The 21,697-nt window shown below is 44.3% G+C and overlaps 1 protein-coding gene across 5 annotated transcripts in view; it reads left to right on the forward strand.

The window, feature by feature from the left end:
* The window catches only part of FAM110B (family with sequence similarity 110 member B), a 148,071-nt gene extending 138,063 nt beyond the window's left edge, over positions 1–10,008 (forward strand). For all 5 annotated transcript variants that reach the window (XM_045861519.1, XM_045861518.1, XM_045861522.1 and 2 more), the window contains one exon: positions 7,128–10,008. In XM_045861519.1, coding sequence (XP_045717475.1) covers positions 7,450–8,562 — 1,113 coding nt within the window. In that variant the 5' untranslated portion in view covers positions 7,128–7,449 and the 3' untranslated portion in view covers positions 8,563–10,008. The remainder of the gene's footprint in view (positions 1–7,127) is intronic.
* The last annotated feature ends 11,689 nt before the right edge of the window (positions 10,009–21,697 follow it).

Genomic DNA, 21,697 nt, shown 5'->3' on the forward strand with positions numbered 1-21,697 from the left:
GAATGTTATTAGGAAAAGCCCATGGTTTCAATGAATATATAAAGTGATCCTAGGTTGGCAAAAAGATGATTTCATTTACAGCTCGGAGCTGATGGCTGAATAGAGAAGGTTCAGCTGTCAGAATTATAGATGGTCAGGGGTGTCACCAAGTGACGAAGAAGGAGGCACATCATTCAGTAACTGAGACAGTTCAGGCCATGCAAGGGTGGTGGTTTTGACTTAATGCTTCCAGATGATTTGTTCTCTGATTTCTTAGTTTCTGCTCAAATTCAGTATTTCTTTGATAAATGCTTTTGTTGCATCCCCCTTTAATTTTTCATTTCTGTTACTCCCCTTTAGTTTTTCATTCTTTACAAGCATTTTCACAATATAAAAGGCATTCATAACAGTGACTGCATTGGGAAGGAAGGAGGGAAAGGGGAAAGTGTTGAACAACATGGCATATTAATTAAAATGGACAAGTTAATGTCTTCTAAATGGAAAGGCATCTCTGCTTTAACCCATAGAACTAAGCATTATTTATTAATACATTTTGCTTCTAAATAGAATTTTTGTGGTAACCGCAATACTGTTAACTCTTTGTGATACACATTGAAGAAATGACAAGCCTCACGGGGGGGAAGGGTAGAAGTGTGGATGCGCACAGCTGGCTGGGAGGGGCGGCCATGCACAGTTTGGCGTGAGCCCGGGGTGCAGAGGAGGATGGGACAGAGGATTGGATGAGAGTGTGCGCTTCCCCACAAGCCACTTCTCAGCAGCCAGACTTGGCCTCCTCACCGTCACATTCAGTCTGTCTCCAAGTTGGGCTCACAGGACCTCTTGAAATTATCTACACTGGTCTCCATCGCCAAAGACACCCTTCTGATAAGGGCGACATGAGTGAAAAGTGTCTTTATGCCTTTACTTTACTTTCTTAAATTCCCTAAAGAGATAGGTATGATTACTAGCACCATTTTAGAGATGGGAAACCTGAGGCACAGGAAGGTGGAGTAACCTGCACAAGGCTACTTAGCAGTTAAGATGCAGAGTTAGGACTGAAACCCAAAGGCAGTGTCAGAATGGGCAGCCACTCAGAGCCTGGCTGACACCTCCGGCCTCTCGGCAGCTACTGGTCACCTGCTGCTCATATTCCCCTCTCTCTGTAGCCAGGAGGATTTCTTAAAAAGGCAAATCTGGCCATGTCACTGATGCTTCATTACCCTGTAATGTTTCCCCATTACTCTGTATAGAAACCAAAGTCCATCTACCCCTTTTCTCACCCCCCATAGGGTTCTCCCTGCTCTCCCCCTAACACTCCGTGCCAGCAGTCGGCATCTTTTGATTGTCTTGAATGTACCATGACCCTGTCGAGACCTGCTGTGATCATGGACCTACTGAGAAGTGGTGTTCGGGACATCCTTTGTGATGGCCCTACTGCAGTTTTCACCACCGTTCCTCAATTAATATTCATCAGACATATTTTGAACCCTTTTTTAAAAATTGCCATGAGTCCCTTACACGTAACTGCTCAATCTGTACTAATCAATTGAACACAGTACATAATTCAATAAGCACTCTTATATTTTGAGTGCATTTCTCCTACATTTGTAAAGAATTGAAAAGTTAATGTTGTCCTAGGAAACTGTGCATTTTTACTTCAATGACCAGGATGCTTCTCTGTTCTTAAATGGGAAAAACCAAGCATAGAGTTAAGACAGTGGCCCCCAGGCAAGCTGGAACCTTCGAATGAAGTCAGTAAGTACAAACACTTTAGCAAAAAAACAAAAAGCAACTGGGACAGTTTTACTCCTATTGCAGTTTTGTGATTGGACATGGAAGAAATTGGAACATCACTTTTTTGAGATTTCTTATAACCTCAAAGGTAAATTGCTTCTTTTGCTCTTTACCTCCAAGAATGTTGGAGCTTAAGATATTTTCAAGTTCACCAAATTCAACACATTCATTTTCATAGGTAAGGCCCAGACACTGAGGCGTTAGTTGACCTGGAGTTGAGTGAGTTCCCTGCCATGACACACCCGACCAATGACCAGTTTTCACTCACTGAACAAACTCCTGCGGAGGAAGCTGGGGTGTGTTCAGTCACAGGGTCCTCGGGGTCCTCGCTCTAGTTCCTGCGCTTTCTTCCCACCTAACATTTAAATACGAATTAGGCGTTAAGTGTGTTTTTCTTTTTTACTTACTGGGAGCAATTCGCCTGCAGTGGTTTATGATAGTGAATTTTAAAATCAGGAGAGGCTGAGCAGAGGTCTGAATTTGCTGTTTCAATGGCGACGCCCGTTGCCCCGGCAGCCCCTAGCTGGAGGCCGCAGTTACCCGCTGTCTGCGGACCTCACAGGCACTCAAGTGTGTACCGCCTGGGTTGGAAGAACGCCGTCTTTAAGCGGTTTTTTTAGATGGATAATATTTGGCCACTTTATCCAGTTGTCGAGGAAAAAGAATTGAATTTGGGACACAGGAGAATAAATCAAAGGGCATTGTTTCTTCATATATATACATATACAGTAGACATTAAAGTTTAATTGAAACTTGATGTATAAAGTTATCAAGACAAATATCTCATATTAAACTCTAGTTTTAAAACAACAGGAAACATTAAAATGATAAATTGTTAATTAAGAATAATTACATTATTAAAAAGTGCTAGTATATGAACACCAGAATGCAAGCTATAGATATTTATGAAAAATATTTGGACCTCTGAATGCATTTTTCAATAAAATCAGGATTTTTTATTTTTCAGTCACTGTCAACATACAATATTATATTCATTTCAGGAGTAAAACAATGATTAGACATTAATATAATTTATGAGTGACCACCCTGAGTATAAACCGTGTATATTGAGGCTCATTTTCTATTTCCAACTGCCTCCAAGGTTGCAAAGGTTCCCGGAGCCAGCCTGCTGGGTCTCCCCCACATCACACATCTGCCGAGGCTCCTGGTCTTAGACCTAACTGTCCCTCTGAGCAGCTGGCTGGTTTGAGGTTAGAAAGATTTAGGCTACTTTGGTTTAAAAAGTTTCAAATTCTCTGGGATTGCTATTTTTGTGCCCCCAAAGCCCCAGACTCTTATTCATTTAAGAGACAACAAAGTTTGGCTCTTTCCTCTGTGCCAGAGGCATTTCGAGTCTAACTCTCATTAGTATTAGATGCTCAGGACTGAGTCTCCTTCCCTTTCCGTTTGCCCCTTAGAGGCTGGGCCAGCTTCCTAGGCATCTGAGAAAGGCAGAATCTAGGGCCCCACCCCAAAGCTGCTGAAACAGTTTCTATGTCTGAAGGAGTTCCCTGAGGGTATACAAGTGCCACCAGGGTGAATGGGCATCACCATTTCTTCATGGCTGTGTCCTCTGTGCCTAGCTGGCTCTGTGCCATGGCAGCCCTCCTCACACAGACCAGGACTCCCACACAGATAATGTGACCCCTATGGCCAGGGTTCAGGCAGGGAGAGAGCAGGCAGGACTCTGCCCTGCAGTCACCCCCCAGGCCAGGTTGCTGTCAAGTTCATGTCTGCCCTGATTTGGTGGGTCATTTTGTACCTCAGCTCAGCCAAGTTTTATTCTCCAATCCTTTTTATCCTTCCATGAAATTTTCAAATTGATACTAAATGAGGTAGAATGTTGCCAAAATGGTTCATGAACAGAAGTTTCTCTCTCCCTCAGGCTGTGTTCTCTTTCCTTAGCCACAAGTCAGGGGTCAAGCTGGGCTGTGTAAAACTTTTGTTTACAAAACCCTACGTGGCTGACACTCACTTTCCTTCCCTGAAACAAGATGGGGAGGAAATAGAAGACCCGACCCCTGGTGTGTTCCTGGCAGGTCCTGGCCGCCCCAGAGGGGCCCTGCGGCAGGGCTGCGTCAGCACGGCGTCCTGTGCCACAGCGTTCTGTGAACACTGTTCATTGTTATCACATTGACGACATCGAAACATAGGTCCAGTTTCCAGGTGTGTCATCAACTACTTGAATGGCCTTCTCAAATGTACCTGGTCTACCTCATACAAAACTCTAGGACTACACAGCTCTGTCCCAGCCAACACTGCTTAAACATCACAGAGTCAAAGAACAGGAGCCAAGGATTATGTAAGAATTAAGAGGAGAAGCAGCCAAGGCCGCCTTCGGTGTGTTTGAAGTAGCTTTAGTTTGTTGGCTAAAACAGGTGTAAACTTAGATTGTGCCTTATTATCCTGTATCATGCAGTCCATTCTTGCAGCTTGTTCTATGGCTTTTGATTCTTCCAATAAGATGCTTTATTTTTTTCTCTTCAAAGAATTCTAACTAAAACTTTTAAACTCTGATCTGGTTATTTCTAAACATCATCAGTGTGTTGAAATTATTAGGGAAATTGAGAATGGCAGAGGGTAGGGGGAGGGAGAGAAACAAAACTGAAGTGTATGTACAGATAATTAGTTTTTCTCACATAATCCTATTCTTTCACACCGGCTTTATGTATCACAACTGCTTCCTGAGGTTGGGTGGTGTGGAGTGCCTAGAGGGGTCAACCTGAAGGTGTCTGCCTCTGTTTGCCCATGTCCGTGCCTTCTTTTCCATGAAGAGAGAATGAAAGGAAGCCAATGGGCATTCTAAAAGACACTTCCTATAAAATAGATATTTCCCAGTCTCGTAAGTTCAGAGTAATGATTTTTTAAAAATCGTCACCCAAGGATATATTTACTGATTTTAAGAGAGAGAGAAAGATATTGATCAGTTACATCCTGTACGTGCCCCAGCCGGGCATTGAACCCACAACCATTGGTGCGTGGGGCAGTGAACCAACCAACTGAGCAACCTGGCCGGGGTGAGAGTAATGATTTTTATACAGTGTTCTAAATGGTACCAACGCTTGCCTTAACGGTCAGGTCAGTAGTGGACATTTCAGGCTTCTGGTTATATGATAGAATTAGAAGACAGGCCATTATGAGCTTTGATGCCAGTGGACGTTATATGTTAACTATAGCTCATCACTCAAAGAACATTTTCCTAAGAACAGCAATTGCAGTAACTGTACAAAAGTTCAGTCACGGGCCAATATTCCCAGGAGAAATTAGAAGTAACTCACTTGGTGTTAGCTCCTCAGAACCATGTGATTTTAGATGGAGAAGGGGTAGGAATCTCATCCAGGCATCTCATGTCACTCATAGAGGAAGGGAAAAGGCCCCAGAAGAAGAGGTATAAGCTCTGTCTCCTGTTGCCTGTTAGGCCACCTCCCAGTTTGCTGTGGTCCTTAGGCAGAAAGCTGATGGGTGCGGATGTCAGTCCTATCTCTCACTCTGTCCCTGAACATTCTGAAACCGTCCTCTCCCTTGATGAATTTTGGAAGTTGCAGAGGTCATCAGTGAAGAGGCCACAGCTGCTCTGCTGTAGGAAACACGGCCTGTCCTGGGAGCAAACTTCTCTCAAGCACCCTTGGTGTGATGCAAAGGGTTTGTCTCTGAGCCCAGATTCTGCTGTTCTATCTGTGAGCTCCCTTAGTGGAGGGGGGCCCGGCTCATCTTCCCAGTGAGGTGGACCCAGGGTGGTGGATGGACAGATCCAGAGGCCCTGCAGAGTAACTGTCACTTCTTTTCTGGCGTTTCTTTCAAAATGTGTTCAAAGAAACAATCTCACTTAATCTTCATAAAAGGAGGTGGTTTTTTAAACTAAATTGAAGTATTATAATAGAACCACACAATTAAGGAAATCATTATGTAGAAATTGCCTTGAGGTTTCTCAGATCTTGCACAGGAAAGTATTTTTATTAGAACAAATCCTTTTGCAGAGTACCAAAATTGTCTCTGACGAAACATGGCAATTGGGTGTATATAGAGATTAAGAATTTCAAAAGCTATTAAGGAGAAATATCACCCCCCAGTTGTTATTAATAGACACTTCATTTTTTACCATGAGAGCAGATGATTTTATAGTAATATTACTACTTGTTTTATAAATTAGTTATTTGACATATTAGTTGACTACATTATTCAGTATTCCTAATTATAACCAAAAATGCTAGAAAGGTCTTTACCAGTTACTTTCAGAAGCTGATGGCCTCATAGGTGTTTTCTGCCAGCGGTAACAGACGAGCGGAGGAGCTGGTCCAGGGCTGCAGAGATAAATGCTTTATTGTTTTGCAGTAGAAAAACTCCCTACAGATCCACATTGGAAGATTGATAAGTGTTTCATTATATTGGTTTAGGTTGGGGGTGGGAGTAGGCAAGCTCAGAAAGCCATGACTTAGTCCCATGAATGCTTAACTATTATGCAAGTTCTCTATACAGTAATATTTTAGGTATGATTGATATCTTAAGATTTTGTTCTTTGTTTTCTAGCAGGGTTGGGAAAATACCACAAAACTAACTTTTGATTTCTGCTCATTAAATGTGAAAAACGATGGAGCATTTCAAATCAAATTGTCTACTTCTACACTTAATCTAGAAATATTTCTAGCTTTTTTAATTAAAAAATAAGCTTGCAGTAGGATGAACTTCATAAGCATTCTTTGTTTCCAGGAGGAAGTGTTTTTAAATTATTGACTGGCAAAAATAAGATAACTCAAACATATTGATTACTAAAAATTTGTCCTCTTCACTGTTGATCCCATTTCTGTCCATTGCTTTAGTTGTTGAAGAGTTAAGTGCTTGTTTCAAGTGTTAATTGAGAGATGGGTAGTAAGAAATCAAAAGTTTTGCTTCATTTCAAAACAGACAAAACTTAAGCGATGTTGCAGCCTAAAGCAGGTAGGGATTCTTAGGAACCCAGCAGCATTTAATGAACTGGGAACTGCGCTTTGCTAAACCCGCATTTCTACATTCATCTAGCATTTCCTGGGTTTTGACAATAGTGAGGCCGACTGGGTGTGATCAGAGGCGGTTCCCACCAATGGGGAGGCAGCTGGAAGAGTTCACGCGTGGGTAATGTCAGCCCCTTTCTCCCAGACTCCAGCCTCTGCCAGCGGCTCGCGAGGCGCAGGCTCGGACTCCCAGCCCAGCCTCGCGTTCTGGGAACTGGGATCCCTCCCTGAAAGGCCCGGGCGCCTGGGGGGAGCGCTGTGGTCCGGCCGAGGTGGAGGCGGTGGTGGCGCCACGGGTTTCTAGGTTGCTACAGCCGTGATGTCACTCGCCCATCCTAACCCGTGGTTGGCTTTTTTGTGTTTCAGCTCTGCCTGCAGTTGAACACAAAGACCTAGAGGAGACTCCCACATCCTCGGGGAGAAGAAAGGAGGAGGCGGAGCAGATTCGAGGAACTTGTGGCTTGTGGCCTTTTTGTACGGGGGCTGCCTGAAAGGGGGAACGTGACTTAAAGACAAGGCGGCGGTTAATGGGCTGTGAGATGAGGCGCTGCTCCTACTGCCGCTGCTGACACTGAGGTTCCAGGGTCCGTCTGCTGCCCTTTGTGCTCCGTGTACATGTGTCTATTCAGCGCATCCGGAGGCGCCCAGAAGAAAATCCAACACGGCCGCCGGGGAGAGACCACCCACCATGCCCACGGAGACCCTACAGACAGGTAGCATGGTGAAACCGGTCAGCCCCGCGGGCACCTTCACCTCCGCAGTGCCCCTGCGCATCCTCAACAAAGGGCCCGACTACTTTCGCAGGCAGGCTGAGCCCAACCCCAAAAGACTCAGCGCTGTGGAGAGACTGGAAGCGGACAAGGCCAAGTATGTCAAGAGCCAGGAGGTCATCAACGCAAAGCAGGAGCCAGTGAAGCCTGCGGTGCTGGCCAAGCCCCCAGTGTGCCCGGGTGCCAAGCGCGCACTGGGCAGCCCCACGCTCAAAGTGTTCGGGCCCAACGCCAAGACCGAGAGCGGAGTGCAGAGGGAGACCCTGAAGCTCGAGATCCTGAAGAACATCATCAACAGCTCGGAAGGCTCCAGCTCGGGCTCGGGCCACAAGCACAGCTCGCGAAACTGGCCCCCTCACAGGCCAGACACCACAGACCTGCACCGGCACTCCTTCGCTGAGTCCCTGAAAGTCTACCCGACGCAGGGCCGCGGGAGCCCGCAGGAGAGCAGTTCCCACGTGGGCAGGAGGCTGCTGGAGCAGACGGCAGAGTCCTTCCTCCACGTCTCCCACAGCTCCTCCGACATCCGCAAAGTGACCAGTGTGAAGCCCCTAAAAGCGATCCCCTGCAGTAGCTCCGCCCCTCCGCTGCCTCCCAAACCCAAGGTGGCCGCCCTCGCCACCATGAAGTCCCCCGAAGCTGACCCGGTGGAACCTGCTTGTGGAGTCAGCCGAAGGCCCTCCCTGCAGCGGTCGAAGTCGGACTTGAGTGACAGGTATTTCCGGGTGGACGCAGACGTGGAGAGGTTCTTCAACTACTGCGGACTGGACCCAGAAGAGCTGGAAAACCTTGGCATGGAAAACTTTGCAAGGGCTAATTCCGACATCATATCCCTCAACTTCCGCAGTGCAAGCATGATCAGCTCAGACTGTGAACAGTCTCAGGACAGTAACAGTGACCTTAGAAATGATGACAGTGCCAATGACCGGGTGCCATATGGCATTTCTGCCATCGAAAGAAATGCTAGGATCATCAAGTGGTTATATAGCATCAAACAAGCTAGAGAGTCACAGAAGGTCTCCCACGTGTAAGAGCAAGTGCGTGCGAAGGAGGGAGGGGTGGGTCTCTGTCTGTGCATCCGCAGTTGTGAAGGTTGTGAGGTCTCCTTGAAGTGTTGTGAGCTTCTCCACTCTCTTTGTGTTGCTTGTTGTGCAATGTTTTCAAGTTGCATGCCTGTCAACATGGGGACTGACCTGGCGTCCACGTCAACCGTGGCTGCAGAGCCTGGCTGAACACACGGTCCTCTGCCAAACGTTTCCAGCCAGAATCTGATTAGGGCTTTGATCTCAAGCTAAACTGTTTACACGAAAACGGTATACAACTTCTTCAATATTTATGTGGTTCTTGTGTTTTCTATCCCACGCTATTGTGTCTTAATTAAAAGTTTTATCAACTGGCTTTTAAATTGAGAGTAGAATCTTTTTGAAATAAAAAGCCAATTTGCCTACATGTGAGACCAAAACAATGGGGAAATAAACGGGATCTGCTATCAAGCAGAGAGAGTGACTGACCTAAGATAGAACCAGGCTGGGTTTTCTGAGGAAGAAAGTGGTAAGCCTGATGTTAATCACGTACATGTTGCAATTCTCTTGCCACTTGCTTAAAGTAATGATTGGGCAACAATGCTACATTCTGTCTCCTATTCAGTGTGTAAATAAATATCAGTGGTTCTGTGTAATACTGACCCCAAGAAAAGACAGTCAGATACAGTGAAGGTGATTAGATCTGGGAGGTTGAATATCCGGGGTATTGTTGATGTTTTTCTGATTTGGGTTCATTCAGAAATTTCTACTATTAATCTTTTGACAGGAATGACCTCTCTAAACCTGTTACTTGATGTCTTAAATTTTGGGGAGGTTTGGGTTTTTTTTGGTTTTTTTTTTGCTCAATAACTAATTCCATGCTGATTCCCTACTTCCCTTCCATTGTTGTTTTATCTGGAAGAGGGAAGTGGGGTTTGTGCAGGTTTGCACTTTCTGAAGACATGAACACAAATGGAAATACCAGCCATATCAGTGTATAGAGCCTCCTCTTCAACAGTGCACACCTTTGGTAGCTGAACCATAACTGAGCAGTGTGATTGTGTTGTCTTGCATATGTTATTCTCTCAAGCTGTGGACTTTGGTTACAGCCCTATGAAACTGTAGAAACACAATGCTATGTAGCTCCCCCCACTCCATGGTGTCTAGTGCTGCATATCGACTTGTTCCCTTTTTTCCCCAATAACCTGTCTTCCAGTTGGCTGTCAACCAGCTGACAGCTGTGGTGTGGTAGCAGAGAGGGACATGTGCAGCGGCCTACTTCACTGCTCTTGTAGTTATGCTCTGAAGTTCGGGAGCACTACCACAGACTTTGTCAGCTCATAAGAAACTTTTTATTGTGTAAATGCTGTAAGACTTTGTACATACTTCAGTTGTTATGGAATCTTGAAGAAAAAAAAGAAAAAGTTATGCTAATAAATAGCCCTGGTGCAGGCACTAATGGTGGTGGTTTCTCTTTCTACTTTTCCTTTGCTCCCTCCACAAAAGTTTAACTTTGGAATATGAGCCAGAAGCAAATTTTTAATAGTCTTGAGGAAACATTGTTTCATTGTTATTTTCACTATATCACAACTATTTTGAACCGCAGTGCTCTTAATTGTAGCTACAGCAATGTGCTTTTGCTAAAATAGTTGCCTCAAGGTTCCTTAAATAGGCTTTCTCTTCTTAATTCACACCTTGGTTATTTTTATCCTAAACATCAAAGTCTTTCACATCTTCCACTAGACTCTTCAGTTGTAAATATGTTTGGGTTCTTACAATGGAGACATACCTTGGAAATTTACAGCCTTGTTCTTACACCCACTCAACATCATTAACATGACACGTATTCATGCATCTGTCACTCCGCCATTTATTCTCCTTTCAACGTGTCATTTGTGGAGTCACTCCTTTCCCAGGCCTCACAACAGATGGGGGATGCTCGTGGTCAGCAACATAGTCTCTGCCTCAGGGGACTTGGATTGTCACATTTATTTTAAGAGAAATATCTCCTACTAGGACAATTAGTATTCAACAAGTATTTATTGAATCAAGTTATTTGAAGGTTAATATTTCTTCAAAATTCCTTATATTCAGTAATATGTAAATGTAAAATAAAGCATTATTTAAAAAGACGTTTTCAGAAACAAGCAATGCGACTCCCAGCTATTACTTACTGTTCATAAACATTTTTCTTCTGAAAATGAAATTTGGTGCCTTGACTCTACTGGTTCTGAATTCTTCCTGGTTCTCTGATTAATCTTCAGTTCAGCTAGAACTCTACTTCCCAGAAGAAACATTTTGAAATGTGGTTGAGTGGTGATTGGACAGTGCATTGAAGATAATGGGATGAAAAAACACACCAACACGCATTTTCTTCCCTCAGCACTGGGATGGAAATGTGGCCATTCAAAATACAGGGTCTGGCAGGAGTAAGGCCTGCTTAAGTGTGGTTGGTAGGGTCATAAAATGGGTGTAATAATGTATAGTTTCAATTTGAACATGTCACCTAAAATGTCATATGGTGTGCTTGAGTGTGATATTGTCATGTTACAGAATTACATGCTGATGATTTTGTAATTTAAAAAGGGCATTATTTGTGCTGGACCCTGTATTCAAGTCTTAGTACTTATATAATCCATCTCTTTCTGGGGCTATTGAAATCCAAAAATAGATATTCTTTTTCTAAGGAAACCAGTTTGGGAGATGGATGAGCACTTCTTTGCTAATTTAATACCACTGCCCTATGTTGTTTTACTCATAGATTCTACTGAATGTTCCAACATTTCAAAATCACATTAAATTAGATTTCAATGGGTCTATAAATCATCCCACTATAATTGAGTCTAATATTCTGTGGCCTTATTTGTACAATGGACAAATGAGGCTTTTTTGCTTCACTTTGAAGAAAGTGGGAACTCATTTTCTTTTTGTTCTTGAAATTAGAGTTTCTATAAAGGACTAATTCAAATGCTTAGTAAATCCTCAGAGGGAGATGTTTCCTAATTGTGAGTTCTTTTTAGCAAAATTCTCACTCTGTTAGTGCATGGAAGTATCTCGTGTGTGTGTGTGTGTGTGTGTGTGTGTGTGTGTGATGTTGGTAAGAATACACTTTTTCCCTACACAGTGCAGAGTGAAGCATGATTGCACTAGATAGACCTGAAAACTGGTCGTTACTTTCTGAAAACCACCAAATTATAGGAGAGCCCTCCCATATCCACCTCTTCTGCTGTTGTCTTAGTTCTAACTCTCGTCTTCTCTCACCTGACCTACTGCTCCTACAACTTCCTGGCCGGAAGTCCCCCCTCCCTCCACCAGGCTCTTCCCATCCCCTGTCATGACAAAGATACCACAATCACCACTGATTGTGTAAAAACTCTGTAAAAGTGTCCTCTATGTAAAAGACAACCTCCAGCTTGAATATTTTGCTGATAGTATAAATCCTAACTTCTTAACGAAGAATGTTGGGCCTCTACCTTACAGATTTCATCTTCTCTGTCCCCTTCAGCTGCCCATCCTACATGCCAGGCTCCAACTGAGGAAGTTTCCATTGGGAGCTTCTTATCACTGCACTGATGATTTATTGCTGGGCAACACATTACCTTAAAATTCAACAACTTAAGACAATAAATATTTATTATCTCAGTTTCTGTGGTTCAGGAATCCTGGAGTGGCTTAGCCAAATAATTCTGGCTCAGGGTGTTTTCATTCAGCTGCAGACGAAACATCAGCCAGGGCTGGTCATCCAAAGGCTTGGCCAGGGCTGGAGAATCTAATTCCCAAAGCGCTCGCTTGGTATTGGCAAGAGTCCTTACAACATGGCATCTGGCTTCCCCTGGAGAGAGTGACCCAAGAGAAAGCAAGGCGCAAGTCGCACTGCCTTTTGTGGTCCAGTGTTCTAAAGCAACCCACCCATCACATTCAGTTCATACAGGGGTGACCAACCTTTTGGGGGCCTCTGAGCCACACTGGAAGAAGAGTTGTCTTGGGCCACACATTAAATATATCGTGACACAAAATCACACACACAAAAAAATCTCATCATGTTTTAAGTAAATTTACAGTTTTCTTTTGGGACACATTCACAGCCATCCTGGACTGTGCTGAGCATGCTGTCAGCGGACCACAAGTTGGACAGCCCTGAGTCATTCATTAAATGAGCCCCAACTCATGCAGAGGAGGGTTAGACATCATCCTTTAAAGGAAAGAATATCAAAGGTTTTATAGATATGTTTTGAAATCACCACTACTGCTGAGGTTCAATAGCTTTTCATTCTGTGAGAATTGCTTTCTTCTCACTCCTTGACCTTGCAGGCTCTTGCTCTTTCAAGATTCAACACAACTACCAACTAGTGAGATTAGTTTGAGTTTCTATGTTGCCCTTTCCCTTTAAGCTACCTAGCCTAACTGGTGCCTTTGTGAGAATTTTTAAAAAGTGTACCTTCCTCAAAACATTTTATTTTCTGCCAGGAGAAAAAAAAAACTGTCCTAGTAAATATACAGATATCAGACAATTGTGATATAAACTATGGTCTCAGAGTTGGGCAGTGCATATCATGCAGCCAACAGTATATAGTCAACACTTAGTAAGTGTGGCATGGATTTTTTTAACCTATCATATTTAAGTCCTATGCTATTACACTATACATATTATCACAATGAACCCAAGGTGGTGGCTATAGTCCCATGTTGGAGGTTAAGAACCTCGATTCCAAGGAGATGAAGCCCCTTAACTGAGATCCCAGAGAAAGCAAGTGACGGAATGTACTTGACCGAAGTCTGAGTCCAGCTCTGCCCTCCCTGCAATCCAGCGCAAGACAAGGAGAGGCAGACTGAGCATTGTACTCGAAAACAGACATGCCCCTGAATTCATCTTTTGTTTGCTGCCTGCATAAATATAAACATGTCTCAAACGGTCAGAATTTCAGCAGTTTCACTCTTACCTAAATGGTAACCAATACAATTTAGAGAAAGATTTCAGCTGTCTATTAGGAGTAACACACAGCCCATTAGAGAGGTTTAGTTGGGTTCAAAGAGACAAGGCTGTTAGAATTGCATTCTTTCAGTTTTGAAAGTGCTGTGTTTCAAAGCCACATCCTGCCTATTTTGATCAAGGACTTTTAGAAAGGCAAACAGTAGAGAAAAATGTCTGGCCACAGTTCAGTAGTTAGAAAACACATTTTGACAATTCGGTGAGTCAGCATCACTCCGTTCCCCCAGCCTTGAAGACCTTCATGGTGTGTTCAGACCAGAACATGCACTGGAGAAAGAATGCAAAAGTTAACGGTGCTCCAGAAGAACTGAATAGATTCTTAACTCAGGAAAGATAGCACCACTTTCAAAATGTCAAACCTGCCTCGTCCCCCTCACCCTGTATGATGACTGTGAGTTCTATTGGCTATTGTAGTGCCATCCAAGAGCTATGCTAAAAGGACCACAGGCTTGGAGGCTGCATGTTTGACTCTGAACAAGTTACCTTCATGAAGGGTTTCTCTCACATGTTCAGCTCATGCACCCTTGCTTTGGCAGAGACCCAGCAGAAGGAAAAGCCAGCCGGACATGGGCCTCTGCAGCCCTTTGGAACCCCTGCCTCCAACAACTGAGCCCCACCTTCCTCAGAGTTTGCTTCCATTGTCTCCTCTGTAAAAATGGGAGCAAAGCTGTTTGCTCTGTGTGTGCCCTTGGCCTTGGGGCTTTCTGACAGCACTGAGAGCTGTTTTTGAACATTAGGTTGAAGTGTGAGCATATAAAAATTTAGAGAAGACTGCGTTCATATTGTCATGGCAAGTGGGATGGCAGGCAAGGCCTGATGGGGCCCAAACAGTTTGCTGAATTATACTTTGCCCATCAGCTGCTTGAGAGAGGTTTAGTTGAGGAAAGAAATGAAGTCTATAAAAAGATTCTTCCCTCAATGGAAGGAATCTCCAAAAACTTTTTAGGTTGTCAGAAGCTAACAGAATTGAAAGTACCCAGGTGCACACCAATGTAAAAAGTTATGAGAATAATAATAATGATACAGTTTTCATCATGGAGCATTTCATTCATTCCACATTCATGAAACAACTACCAGTACATATTAGATGTGATGCTAAGTTGTCACATCATCTCATTTTATTGCCATGAGAACCTTCAAAATAAATTAGAATCCATTTGCCCATGAGGGATCTTAGGAGTAAGCAACTTCCCAAAGGCACATGTCCAATAAGTGGAAAAAAGTAATAAGGCACCTCTTCAGACTCATTCTTTCTGAAATGTCAGCACCCAGTACGATGGGGGCCATGTTGGCTCCTCTGCAGTAGGGTGTATTGCAGAATGTTTTTCAGAAACTGAAAACACTAGTGTGTGTACTGGTTTATAATTCTTCTCTCCAGTGAGTGACTCAAAACTGTTCATCCTACTTGATCACATCAGGACTGAAGCTTCCAGGTTGTTCTGAGAGGGATATTAGTGATCAACTGTCCCTCTCCATCAAATTTTACAGGGGACAAAACATGCAAAGAAATGAGGTGACGGGAGTCAGTCAGCACGGTAGAGCAGGCTGACTGGCAGACGGGGCCAGAGCAGAGAAGACTGGCCCTCCGCAGCCCTCCCTGAGTGCCTGGTCAGGGAGCTGGGGAACTGTGCCTTCACGTGAAGTGGGAGCGACTTGAAAACATATGCTCTCTTTTCCTGAGCAGTTCCCTGTCTCAAAACTATCAGATACCTAAATAAACTTCAACTGGGAGATTTTCTATTACTATACATTCATTGTTTTTCAACCTAGCAGTACTTTGTTAAGCACTTAAGTAAGCAAAGTACTTAACAAAGATTGAGAAATTTCTCTAAGAAAGTTTTTGGAATTTTTGGAAATCGATTACTACTATTTTAATGTTATTATTTTAGGACTTTCACAGTTCACAAATGCCCAGTATTCCTCAAGGGCTTAAGAACCATTTTTCTAGGCCTGATTTTTCTGCCTCTGTGTCCCCTGGGACAGACATTTCCACAGGTTCCAATATCCATTTCCCTCTCCTTCCTGACCCACAAGAGGATTGCATTTCCACACCCCATAGCATTAGGTTGGACAAGGAACCGTGAATGCAAGTGACACCCATAACAGCTGGGAGGAGGCGTTGAGCCAGGCCCAGCTTCTGTTTCTCCCTCCCTAACCTGTCAGCCAGCAGAGTTCCAGAGCGTGGCACCAGCAGGAGGATCCCGACTGAGGACAATGTGGAACAGAGCCCTCCATCCCCAACCTGGAATGAATAGGACAACCCAGGGCATGAATTCTGTCCTTGTAAGCCACCTAAAATGTGGGGCTTGCTTTTTACTGCAGCACAACCTAAACCATCCTGACTATTGCCTGTGTTGCATAGCAATCTGTACAGGTGTAGAAGCAGATACATGAAAAACATAATGCCATGTTAGTCCAGCAGGAGGCAAGAGGCAGGATCAGATGGCCAGTTTGAACCCACTGTTTCTCAAAGAGTGCCCCAAAACACTACATTTGCATCTCTGGAGGTTCTCAGGACAAAGCAGATTCCTGAGCTCCGCTGCTGACCTCCCGAGACCAAAGCATAGGGAGTGGACCCAGGGATCTGCCTTTTGAACAGATGCCCTCCAGAACATTCTTAGATGTGTTAAAATTCCAGTCTCTACTTTCATGGAGAACTTTCAGTGATACTAACTAGGTAACAGATAAGAAATGCTACCATTGCCAGATATTTGGAAATGCTTTGGGTACATTTTAGAATCATAATTACTAGCACTAGCCTTTGGGGGTTTTTATTCTCAGAAGTGAAAAACATTCAGGACTACTTGCTGTGATAAACACACAGGGCAGTTCGGAATCACGGTGCAGTCTCTGTCCGTTCCCAGGGTGCCAGACTGCCCCACCCCCCAAATCTTGCATCTGGACCTGTACCGCAGTTTCCGAGTGGCTGCCCACTGTGCTCACTCCCCGTGTGTCATTCCCATAAAGCAGCCAAAAATGATCTTGGAAAAATGGATATGCCCAGTGTCATTCCACTGCTCAAAATCTTTCAATGGTTTTCCATTATATTTTTATGACAAAATAAAAAATGCTGTGTTTGAGTCTATAGACTTGTCTCCTCCCTACCATGCCCCTTGACTCCTGGGGCCCCCATTCTCCCCGCTCCCACTCTGTGTTGTAGAACACACAAGCGCTTCTCACCCAGCTCCCAGGGTCTGGGATCTTGCTGCTCTTCCTTAGTAGACCATTTCCCCCTTGATATTGTGTCTTCATGTTGCTCACTTCTCATCTTAGATTCTTAGTTTCACTTTCGTTGAGAATTCCTCAAAGGACCCTTCCTACCACTCTGTGTAAACTAGACCTTTTGTGTTAGTCTGTCCCCCTGCTTATTCCCTACCTGGCACTTGCCACAATCTGAAATTCTCTTATTAAAGAAGTTGTTGTCTATCCTGGGCACTCCTTTACCCCCTTTACCTAATGCAATGCCTGGCAAAGGCTTGGTGAATAAAATGCATCTTTGGAATGCATGGATGAATCCAAACCAAACTTTTCATCTAATCCCACCTCATGGCAACAGAATCTCCCATCACCTTCACCTTGCCCCCATCCTGTCTCCATTGATGACCCCACCATTCTACAAATGGGAACTGGGATTGGCATCTCGCTTCTTTCCCTAGTACCTGTTCCTGGAGAATGAAGAGACAGCATGTTCGAGGCAAGGGGAGCCCATGGCATAGACCTTTCTGAATAAAGGGATGTTATAAGCAATGTTTTTCACTCACTGTGCACCTACCTGGGAAGAAAAAGACATCTGTGCACTGGGTCCTATAGCCCAAGGCAGTGAGATGCTCAGCCCCGTGTGTGTGTGTTGGCGTGGGGACAATTCAAGATGGCAGACCTGATTTTCATTCATCTCGACTGCCTCATATGTGTCCCAAAGACCAACGAGTGACATACCTCCTTTCCTTGCCAAAATACAAACGTTTACCCTTTCTGTGAAAACACATGTTCACGGTGACAGGACAGGATATGAGGTGCCCTCCTGGCCGACTGTCTCCACAGAAGCTCTGGCGCAGCACCACCTCCCCGTGGGCATTCCCGTGTGTGCACTCTGACCTCCCAGCTGTGGGTCCGCCATCCCAGTCTCCGAGAATGCTGCTGAGCAGGGGAGGAAAGAAAAGGCAAGCCATGCGTGAATGCATGCTCCCCCTCAACAGAATTAAACTGCGGTGGTTCCTCATTGATAGCATATGGAAGTTCCTCTGGGAGGAGGGGACGCAGGAGGGAGAACTCTCATCAAGCCACCTCCCGAAGTGCTTAGGTTAGCATGTTTTGCTTTCATGAGTATTAATATGTTTGGAGCTTTCGAGGATTTCCAGGCATACTTAATCTTTTCTGGTGGTTTCCCGTTTTTTTTATGAAGATGGAGAACAGCAGCCAGGTGAGTTATTTTTGTGCATCGCAAGCTCAGCTTCTGGCAGGCAGGCGCTCGACAGGTTTCAGCCACGTCACTTTCCTCTGTTGAGTTCCAGACCATTTTAAGGACTTGAACTACTGAGCATTTCTTATGGTAAATGGTGAAATATTTCATGAACCTCAGGAGCCTGTGGGTATTTCACTGAAGGCTTTTCCCGTTTTCTCCTAGGGGACTGACAGTTGCACGTGGCTGAGGAATAAGGGCTCCTGTCTGTCTGTGGCGGCAGGAACATGACTCCACCTGGTCTGGACAAAGGCTTGATGTGTTTTGTCCATATTTCAGGTTTCTCAGAGCGTCTCAGGGTACCGCATCTGACATAGACCTAACCCGCGCCCCTACAGGCCCCTGGCTCTGAATTGATGGGTTTGCTTCCATCTGCTGAGAGTTCTTCAGCTTAAGGAATCAGTGAATTGAAATCTGAACTGCATGTTGACTTCCTAAAGTTTTATTTTCAGCATTTAATTCACCACCTGATGCCTTTTAAATCCAGTCTAATAGTTGAAATGTTTTTTTTGTGCTTTCTACACTTACATGATTATGTGTTCATATGCATGCACATGTTGGATTTCTTAAAAAACTTATTCCAGGCAACTGTTCTAAGGGTTCAAATTATACTATGGTTATTTTTAAATTAAAATTCTAGTGATTTGGAGGGGTCTGTTCAGGGGGATTTGAAATTCTATACACAGCAGCAGATAAGAAGGCAGGTTTCCAACAAAACAGAAATGTAAAGCATCTTCTTTTCTTTAGCATTTATTTCCTTTTCACTTTCTTCTCCCAGGAACTGGGTTGCTTTTTCTCACATTTTTGTTTAGGGGAAAGAGAAAACATGACAAGCAGACATTTGCCCAGTGACAAAGCTGCAGCTCCTCTGCGCTGTCCTGCAGCTCCTCTGTCCCCTCGCTGTCCTTCACCTGTGCCCCTCAAGAGGCACCCTCCCTGAGGACAGACACTTTTTCCCACTAGTGTGTCGCCGCTGCCTAGTTAATCGTCAGGTGTGCATTGGGTGTAGGTGCTTAATGTTTGCTAAATGAACGTGGGGTAGAGAGAACCCAAAGTCACGTTAGGAGTCCTAGCCCGAGGGGAAAACCTGAAAGGCTTAGTGAGAGTCTTCCCATCACCTGTGCCCTGTCCCTTCCCAAGGCTCCTCAGAGACTTGACCTTCTCCAGCTGACTCCCTTCCGTGAGTTGCCACTCTGGGCCAGGCCCCGCGCTAGGCCTGGGGATGCATCCCTGAGCCCGCCAGTCAGAATGCCCACCCACAGGAGCTCTGGTCTCCTCGTGAGATGGACAGGAAATAGCTCAGTAAGTCAGGTATAGTACAGCACAGAGTATGTTAGGGGATGATACAGGCTCAGGAATAAAAAACAGGGATGAGTGATAGAATGTGGGCTTACTCAGGGTGTCATTTGAGTGTGAACAGAAGGAAATGAAGGTAGATCCTTACAGATATCTGGGAAAAGCAACCCAGGCTACAGACACATCAGATAATCTTCCAGAGGCCTAAAGAGGAACAAATCTGGTGGCACCTGCTAGCTGTTTAGTAGTAAGTGCCGAAGGAACAGAAAAGGTTCTATTTATCACACGCCATCTTAGGGAAACTCTAGGTTAAACGAACAAGCTGCTTCTCTACTCTTCCTCTAAGCCTCTAAGCCTGAGAGGCAGCTTCAGTGCAAACTGTGTCCTCAGTGTATTCACGTGAGGAAGCACTTTGGGGAGAACTCCGTTCTCCAAAGATGACAGAGGTAAACTGAGAGTCTGGGAGTGGCAGGAGAAGCTGGCACATGGCCCACCCTCGTCACTTGCTCTGTCCCCAGTGCCTCCTAACCTAGCGTAGGACATCAGCTATCTGAGGAGAAGCCCACGCCACAGTGAACTGCTGTGTCATTGACAAAAGGAACACTGTTAAAAATGTTATGTTTTACGTATATGTGTTTACGTAGTCCTACTATTAATTACTGCTGTTAGCTATTATACTACACTGTTACAGTTGTCACTGTCAGCCAGTCCTAGTTTGTTTGTTTAAGTAATAGTATTTATGTAGCAGAAAAGTAAATAGTACAGAATAATAAATGATTTCAAATAAATACCTATTTTCATATCTTTATAATAAAGTAATAACATATGTATATACTTATGCATATACTTACGTATATACATATCTATATAGTGATTATACATTTACTTTATATACATATCATATATTTATATACAATGTACACCTACATAATACATCTAGTGCTTATTTGCATATATAACATATGTAACTATAAATACACACCATAGCTACATATCATGTATATATATAACATACATACATATGCTATATTTATATATGTGTGTGTGTGTATATGAAAAGCTGGCCACCTTACTTGAGCTCAGGGTTCTTTTCCCAGTGGTAAGGTGGAGAAAGCATTAGCCACCAGCCCCACTTGGAGAAGAGACAACAGAAACCAACAAAACAGTGAAGACCACCTAAGACCTGCAACGGGGAGTCTCCTAGAGTACCACAAAAGTCTGGAACCTAGACTGAAGACAACCACAGAGGCTGAGGCAACTCTCAGGACTTGAAGCTCCAGTCTCTGGCAGTGCAGCCAGTGGCAACAGCTGACACTCTGCTATCAGCTCCCTGAAAGTGCCAGGCCCCTCCTGTCTCCCCACTCCTGCCAGAGGCAGCAGAGAGGGTGAGAGCCACTGGGGAATCCTGCTCTTCCAGCAACTTACTCATTTGCTGAGCCTCAGTTTCATCATCTGGAAAATGGACACACTGTTGGCAGGTCCACAGCAGGTATGAGTAATCCTTTTGTGAAGGTTAAATGTGTATACACAGTGGACCCTTTGTGAGGGTTAAATCTGTGCATGTAGTAGCTCACAGTGAGGTGTGGCATCTCCCCTCCTCTTTGCTGTATTCTTTCAAGAAAAACAGAAAGTATTGTCACTAGAATGCGGCCCTGAGCTTTAGGAAATGCTTTGCCACAGGAAAACTTCTTCCAGTCATTTAAGTAAGAATTACCACAGCAGACCTGGCATGTCCTGGGTGTTTTGGAAGCACAAAGAGAAATCAAACAGGTTAGTGGGAGAGAGGACATAAGTCCTTCTGGGGCATCCAGTCACCTGGAGCAATCTGTCCTTGCTCTCCTCCAGTGCCAGCTCAAATCCTCTAAAATCCAAATCAAACTATCTCCTTTCCACATCTTTGTTCCTGCTGCCCCCAGACCCCAGGCCTCCTGCCCAGGTTCCTCCCAGCACTAAACAACCTCTCTCTGCATATGTTTACAACAATTAAGTTTTACAGAAAACATTTGGCAATAAATCCTGTCAGTTCTATTTTTTTAGTTGTTGTTAAAATTGTCCCTTAAACCTTACATTAGTCTATTTTACTTTCCCCGCTGAGAAGGCAATGGGAACATCACCCCTCTAAGGGCTCCCACTGTGGCTTCATCTGGGAAAACCCACTCTGCGTGCATGCCGCTGGGGTGCTAGGGCATTAACCCTAATTCTAATTCACTTCAGAAGACTTTCTGGGTTTTGTCTCTCTGCAAAATTAACTGTAGTTCTGAAAGTCATTTGGGGTGCCAATGGGGTGTAGAGATATGTAGACATGTGCAGTTAATTAAAAACCTCAGTCGACAAGCCGTGCTCTGAACTGAACATTGCTATTCCTTTCATCGTGACAGCCTGCTGCTGAACATCATTTA

This window comes from Phyllostomus hastatus, unplaced genomic scaffold (genome assembly GCF_019186645.2).
Source record: "Phyllostomus hastatus isolate PE091 unplaced genomic scaffold, TTU_PhHast_1.1 phas_scaffold_21, whole genome shotgun sequence".
Classification (NCBI taxonomy): Eukaryota; Metazoa; Chordata; class Mammalia; order Chiroptera; family Phyllostomidae; genus Phyllostomus; species Phyllostomus hastatus.